The sequence below is a fragment of the Vulpes lagopus genome, chromosome 6 (assembly GCF_018345385.1).
Source record: "Vulpes lagopus strain Blue_001 chromosome 6, ASM1834538v1, whole genome shotgun sequence".
Taxonomy (NCBI): domain Eukaryota; kingdom Metazoa; phylum Chordata; class Mammalia; order Carnivora; family Canidae; genus Vulpes; species Vulpes lagopus.
Genome location: NC_054829.1, coordinates 76,392,712 through 76,400,066, shown reverse-complemented (window position 1 = coordinate 76,400,066; position 7,355 = coordinate 76,392,712). Strand labels below are relative to the sequence as shown.

Sequence of the window (7,355 nt, the reverse complement as noted above, 5' to 3'; positions counted from 1 at the left end):
GAACTTCGTGACCCGCAGGCAGTTCTCCGCGGGACTGAAGAGCGGGGCGCACGGAGTGTCGTGGGAGCGGCGCCTTAGTCCCCTGCGCCCGCGACATGGCCTTCAACTTCGGGGCTCCCTCGGGCACCTCTGGCACCGCCGCGGCCCCCGCGGCCCCCGCGGGTGAGTGATCCTCCCGGGAAGGGAGGGAGGCCTCCGGTCCAGCCCCTCGGCCCGAGATTGTCCGGTTCGGAGACCCGGGGACTTCAGGTGCCTCGGCCAAGGGCGGGCAGCGGCAGGGCGGGCCCAGGCGGCTCCTGAGGAGGCCGCGGGGGATTTCGAGGCCCAGCCTGTGGCTCTCCGGCTGCGCGTGGGTCCCCGCAGAGCCTTGCCCTCCTGGGGTTCGCTTCCCGCCGCCGGGGAGTCCCCGAGAGGCCAGCCAGCGGCTCCGCCTTCCCACTGCCGGAGACCGGCCTGGCTGTCCCCGCGCGAGCCTCCGGGGCCCGCGGGAACGTTTGCTCGGCTCCCGCTGGTTGGGGCCGGCGGGCCGCGGGCGCTGCACTGCGGCCCCCTCGGTCCTGGCCCCTTGGTCAGTGCTGCGGGACTTCACGCTCCTGCTCCTTCCTCCTGTCCCCGCCTCCACCTCCGCTTTCTTAACTCGCTGGAGCGAAGTCAAGGTTTGTCCTTGTTCCCTTCTGTGAAACCTGCTGACTCTTCTAACCCTTTTCTTGCTTTCTTTTCCTTTTCTTTCCCTCCCCCGTTTTAAAATTTTGTTTCTGTGCCTACACGCCGATCAGGATTTGGTGGGCTTGAGACTGCCAACTCCACCGCCAGTGGGTTTAATTTTGGGGGTTTCGGATTAACTGCTAATCCTGCAGTGAACTTTAATATTGGGAATTTCGGTGTTTCTACTACCGCGGCGACTCCGTTCAATTTTGGTAACAGTCTGGCAAGTGCAGGTAGATACTGCGGGTCGTATGTGTGACGGATGTTGGGAGCTGGAGTCCAAGAATGTTCTGTAGTTCCTAGTTTTGGGAAGAGCAGCGACTTGTCTAAAGAGGAAAGGAAATTCATTTCCTAGAGTCGAATCAAAAACATTTGTATCTAGTTTTGACTGTCTTAAAAGATTTGGTTTTTAGAAGTCTTGCAAGTTATAATGTTCCTTTGTTAAACTTGCATTTAATTGGACAGAATATACCTTCCAAGTGATAAGAATTTGGAACGGATTATTTTAAGTAGAATATGTTTCCCAAATTGTTATGTTATCTCTTACAAAATAGAAACTCACCAGTCAGGCCCTTTTCTCTGGGATTCTTGGACTCCTGCAGTCATTTTTTTCATCTTTCCTGCATCTTTCATTGCAATTTCATTCGACTGTCTTTGTGTTTCCCAAGAGAAACAAGTCTTATACGAACAGCAATATCCTGTATTTTTAAAATGTGTTTAACAACAATAATGTATTTCTTTGGTCCACTTGGCAGATTAGGATGCATTTCTATAAGATATGTAATTATAAAGAGTCTTGGTTTTTCACAGGATTTTTTGAGAAATAAGTAGGGCAGTTTAATTTGTCAGCATTGAGTCTAGTAGGTAGGCTAGACATATTTGTATTAAATAATAATGAAGATTTTAGTACCTATATGGATTGAAGCTCATTGGAAATTTGCAAAGCACAAACTATAATGTGTTTATATGTATATATAAATTTAAAATAGGTCTGTGTATTTTACATAGTTATCCTATAGAAAAGTCTTGTTCCTCTGCTGCTCGTATATGAATATATTGTCCATATTCTCTTGCATTATGCCACTTCTACCCATGCCAATTATATGCATTTTGTAAACATTATTTATTCCCTAAAATTTATTTGGAAAGTCTGGTATTTGTGCAGTATTTGTTAGAGCAGTACGAATATCACCTCGGCATCTGATTTGAAATGTTTTGAGAAATACGTTTGAATTCCTTGAATTCCAAAGATAAAACAGTCCTTGTCGTTAAGGTATATTTAAAGTGATCATGTATCACTGTCATTTACTGTCATGTACGTTTATTTTTCCATTTGCTTAAAATTGGCACTGGGTAAAACAGCTGTATTTTGAAATTTGTGTTTCTGAACAAAGCCACCCAGCTTGTAATTCAACAACAATAAATAAACTTATTGGTATTTGCTTGATTTCATGTTCATTTGGAGTTATCACTGTTAAGTGTTGAGTTGTGATAATATAACTGTATTTTATAACTGTATTTTAACCACTTCTATGTATGTTCAGTAACTGAACCTTCAGCAAGGGGATGATAGAAATTCTTATTTTTTTTATTTTTTTTTAAACTCTTGTTTATTTTGTATCTTTACAGATTCACTATTACATTTTTGGTATTAGGAACCATGATAAGCTACTAATATTGTGTAGCCAAATCAGAATATATCATAGTTATTCTATGTAAGGGAAGATAATGAAAAAGATTGAGAGCAGTGTTTTATACTTTTTAGTTGATTTTTTTTTTTTTAGTCCAAATGTTTACAGTTTGCAGTACTGCAATAGAACCTACAAGAAAATAGCGTATTTGGTTATGACTGCAGTATGCAGTCTATTCTTGAGTAATTTTCCAAATCAAAATTATATGGTGAATATCAAAAGGTTGAGGTTTTTTCTTTCTTATATCCTTTATGTAACATGAATCTATCTCTTAAACTAGAAATATAGGAAATTAGAAGTTAGAATTGTGAAAAACTGTGGCGTAATGCAGCACTAATGGTTCAAACATTTTTTTTTTAAGATTTATTTATTTATTCATGATAGAGAGAGTGGGGGGGGCAGAGACACAAGCAGAGGGAGAAGCAGGCTCCATGCCGGGAGCCCGATGTGGGATTCGATCCCAGGACTCTAGGATCATGCCCTGGGCCAAAGGCAGGCGCCAAACCGCTGAGCCACCCAGGGATCCCCATTTTTCTTAAAAGTCTTTTTGGCACCACATTGGTAATCAGGTAAAAACTGACAATAGGAAAAAAAATATAAAACAATATTAGATTGTCTATATTCCATCCCATTCATATGTCAAATTACATATGGTTAAGATTAGTTTCATCTCTAAACTTACCTAAAAATTAAATGTGTGTATCTGTCGGTTGCCACACTGGTGCAGAGAACTATGCTAGTTCCACTCTCCTTTCCTACTACTTCATTCCAGTTGAAACTTGTTTTTCCCCCCATATCTCTTTCTTCAAGAAACACATTCTTGTTGTAGGGAGGTCAGTGTGTTTCCTTTAGAAAGTTGCAAAGTTTTCATGAAGACTAAGTAGAAATATAAGCTGAAATACAAGTTAATTCACCAAACCCAAAGTTGCAAACTGGCCCCACAATCTGCTGATATGATGTTTCACACTATTTTAAAAACATTTGAGATGCCTGGGTGGCTCAGTGGTTTAGCACCTGCTTTCCACCCAGGGTGTGATCCCGAGTTCCGGGATCAAGGCCCATATCCCTGTATGGAGCCTGCTTCTCCTTCTGCCTGTGTCTCTGCCTCTCTCTCTGTCTCTCTCTCTGCCTCATGAATAAATAAATAAAATCTTAAAAAAAAAAAAAATTTGAGTTTTTGCCCCTCTCCCCCAAATGAATTAGGGTTTAAAATTCTGTAAATTTCACATAGAAAATTTAGATCCTCTGTTTCTCTTAGGAAAAATGAAATATACAACACTATGAAACTACCATTCTCCCAGAGCAGTAATCTGCTGGAATTTAGACATTTTTTTTTTTTTTGCTGCCACTTTTAAAAACTATTCACATTGAACAGTTCTATCAGTCAGTAAACATCCAGTCTATTTCACTCTTTAATGTTATCAGCCTTAATCTTGTAGGGATTTGAATTTGCAACTCCTACTCTAAAAAGTACATGCATAGTCATTTTAGAGTTTGTTAAGCATGGTAATAGGCTTAACGTTTTCTTAGCTGTAACTGTTAATCACCCCTTTAGTTTGAAGGGTGTATATTGCATTGTGGTTATTTCTATTTTAAATACTTAGTCATTATTTCTTGCAACATACTGACTTCATGATGAGTAGCGTAGTTTTTTAAAAACTGAAGTTGAAAGTAGAGAAAGGAAAAATTAGATCAAACTATTTTGTCTTTTTATGTGGTAATGATGTAGAATAATTTGAAAAAGAAATTAATGCATACAAAAGATTCTTCCTTTCTGTTTTATTTATCCTTTTTAAATTAGGTGGGTTTGGAGGATTTGGGACAACATCTACAACAGCAGGTTCTGCTTTCAGCTTTTCTGCTCCAGCTAACACAGGTGCTACTGGTAAGAAGATATCTAAATCATTTGTAAAGTGAATGAGCTAGACATCAGCTTTTTTTTTTTTTTTTAACTTATGCAATTTAAATTTTTCCTTCAAAGGACTCTTTGGTGGTACTCAGAACAAAGGTTTTGGATTTGGTACTGGTTTTGGCACAACAACTGGAAGTAGTACTGGTTTAGGTACTGGTTTGGGAACAGGACTGGGATTTGGAGGATTTAATACACAGCAGCAGCAGCAGCAAACTAGTAAGTATAAGAGGCCTTCATCCTACTTCAAATATAAAACTGTAACATGTACCTAACATTGAGTGCACTGTTCAAAACACTTTAGTGGATATCTCTTTTTTTGAAGATTTATCAGTATTCCACAAAATTCCAAAAGCTACTTCTCTCATGTTTATATATGATGATAGCAACTGGGGAGAAGAGAAGACTGACTGACAGGATGAGGATATTAACCCTCTGTGTTTAATAGCATTCTGTTGAACTTTCGTTGCTGAAAGTAACACAGAAAACAGCACAGAAGTACAGCTTAATGAATTATATATAAGGTGATCACCTGTACCACTGCCTGTGCCGGGCAGTGGCCCTGGCCAGCCACTTGAGAAGCTCTTCACATTGCCCTCGCAGTCACTGCCCTGTCAGAGGAACTATATAATTCTGTCTTTCATGGTGACCTGTTCTTTACTTGACTTTATAATTTTGTCATGTAAGTGTATAAACATTATTTAGTTTTATTTATCTTCAAACTTTGTTAAGTTCCCCTGTAGCCCTTTTTTTGTTTTGTTTTTACAGTTTGCTAAATCAGATACTTGTTCTATACAGTTTTTCAAGTCAGGACTTTACTAGATTGCATTCCTGTGGTATAGTTTAACATATTTTGTATGTAGTCTTCTCTGTTTCTTGTAAATTGGGTTGGATCTAGACACTTTGGCTGCAAGACTATATTGCATTCTTTATTAAGAGGTATATAATGTCAGTGATGTCTTTTTTGTTGTGTTAGCAGTAGCCATTGGTGATCAGTACTTAGATCCATTAATTTTTTAGGGGTTACAAAATGGTATCATTCCAACCCTGTGACTCCTTTTACATGTATATTATAAAGAAAAACTTTATTATTTGGTTGATTCTTTTCCATATTTATAATTAGTTTTCATGGCGATAGAGTTCTGAAGACCTGCAGATGACAAAGACATTTGTTTGTGAAAACCAGAAGCCCTCTGCTCAAGTTTTTCAGTTGATACGGAATCTCTATTAACAGTTTTAGTCTCAGGGTTCACGGCTGTAGAGCCCTCCCAAGACCATCTTTTTTGATGACAATCGACAGGCTGCTCCGTTCCAGTGTTCGATAGAGAACAGCTTTGAACCTCTCCCTTTCCTCCTGTAGTTTTTGCTTCCTTTTTCTTCAGCAGATATTCTCCGTTGCTCATCCTTTTCTTTTTGTTCTTTCAGCTTTAGTTGTTTCTCCTCCATTTGCCTCTCATATTGGATCCTGGACTTTCTTTCCTTCTCAAGGATCTGGGTTTCTTTTTTGGCTTCTTGTTGTCTCTTCTTTTCTTCTCTGCGCTCCTTCACCAGTCTCTGCTTCACATCATTTTTAAGTACGGATCCATCGATGACTGGTCTAAATGTTGATCATAAGATCAATTTGAGGACTGTGATGGAAGAGAGCAGAGACCACTCTGATTCTGTCTTTCTTCGGCAAGGGCATGAGCTGCAGCAACCATCCGTTCGCGCAGCCCCCTGAGGGATGTGCTGCCGCCGGTGCGCTCCGCCCTCTTCGAGCCGCCGAGTGGAGAACCTCTGGAGGCGCAGGGGACCCAGTGCGCAGGCTCCGGCGTGACCGTCTCCTATAATTAGTTTTCAAAATAAAGAGTTGGAAGAAAAAAATAAAGAGTTGGTTTTCTTTGATTCTCCGATGGAGACTAATTGCATTTTTTTTAATGTTAGGAACTTAAGTATTTCAACTATTTGGTATTTTTTAATCTGTTGCAGTTATTATCCTTATCGATGTTTGAACTGTCCCATCTTTGGCCAAAGATACAAGCCTTTTCAGGTTGGCTTCCAAATCCTTTGACACAAGCTTTGAATTAGTCTTTGATAGCATCCTTACTAGCTGGTATGGCGATATGTTCCAGGGTTATCTTGTATGATTAATTTATTTAATTCTCACAAGAACCTTATGAAATAGTACTCTTGTACCACTTGACTAACTGTATGTTATATGTCAGGCATTGGGTATATAAGGTTGAGAGCCACAAAGCCTGTTTATAGTCTACTTGGAGATAGAATGACAGATATCTAATTAGAATAACAATATCCATTTATACAAAATACATATATATGTGAAAGTTCTAAAATGAATCCCTACAAGGTGCTGTGGAATACAGAGGAAGAACTGAATCTTGAAAGAATTAGGTTAGATGAAGTCAGAAAAGGGTATTCCAAGTAGAATAACTGACAAAAGCATCATTGCATGGCATAGTATAAGGAATTTGGGACCTGCTGCTGTAAGGAGTTTGAGTTTAACCTACAAAGATTATGGAGCTGTTGTCTTATTTTTAAAACAGGTGCTTGCTGTCTGGCTATACCATCTGTGATATGTCTAATCTCAGTTGTCTGCTGACTTCCTGGACAGTACCTCTTATTCATTTAAAACTTTAGCAGTTGGCTCTTAGTCTTACTTTACTTTTCAATTTCTATCTGGGTTAAACATCACATGGCTGTATACTCAAACAGCCATGCCGTCTACCTTTTTTTCCAAAGACCTCTTCCACTTTACCTAAACAGTTCTTACCCTGGACCTTGGCAACATCTGAAAATGTTCTAATTTTAAAATCACTAACATGAACATCCCACAACTTGCTCTTTTAGCCTGCCTTTATAAGAACTTCCAATATAGCTGTTCCTAGACCTCATTAGGTCTTTAAACCAGTGACATTGTCATTTAGACCATTTTCTATTCTTTATCTGCTCCTTCTTGTCTTCACTATCCTCTCTAATTAGCTTAGATTCTATGTCCTTCCATTTCAGTCACTGGTTGCCAATATGCTAAACTTCCTTGTCCTTGTATCATG

At 39.6% G+C, this 7,355-nt stretch overlaps 2 protein-coding genes across 15 annotated transcripts in view; one reads left to right on the top strand and one right to left on the bottom strand.

Annotated features, from left to right (window-relative positions):
• NUP54 (nucleoporin 54) overlaps window positions 1-7,355 on the top strand; it is a 29,564-nt gene continuing 22,209 nt past the window's right edge. The window contains exons 1-3 of one of the 4 annotated variants that reach the window (XM_041759665.1): window positions 3-162; window positions 4,198-4,281; window positions 4,378-4,524. In XM_041759665.1, coding sequence (XP_041615599.1) covers window positions 96-162; window positions 4,198-4,281; window positions 4,378-4,524 — 298 coding nt within the window. In that variant the 5' untranslated portion in view covers window positions 3-95. Of the gene's footprint in view, window positions 163-4,197; window positions 4,282-4,377; window positions 4,525-7,355 lie in introns of all 4 variants that reach the window. The other 3 variants (XM_041759664.1, XM_041759666.1, XM_041759667.1) reach the window with 3 other exon arrangements.
• Window positions 5,435-7,355, bottom strand: part of ART3 (ADP-ribosyltransferase 3 (inactive)) — a 62,715-nt gene continuing 60,794 nt past the window's right edge. For all 11 annotated transcript variants that reach the window (XM_041759669.1, XM_041759671.1, XM_041759673.1 and 8 more), the window contains one exon: window positions 5,435-6,128. In XM_041759669.1, the coding sequence (XP_041615603.1) occupies window positions 5,914-6,128 (215 nt within the window). In that variant the 3' untranslated portion in view covers window positions 5,435-5,913. The remainder of the gene's footprint in view (window positions 6,129-7,355) is intronic.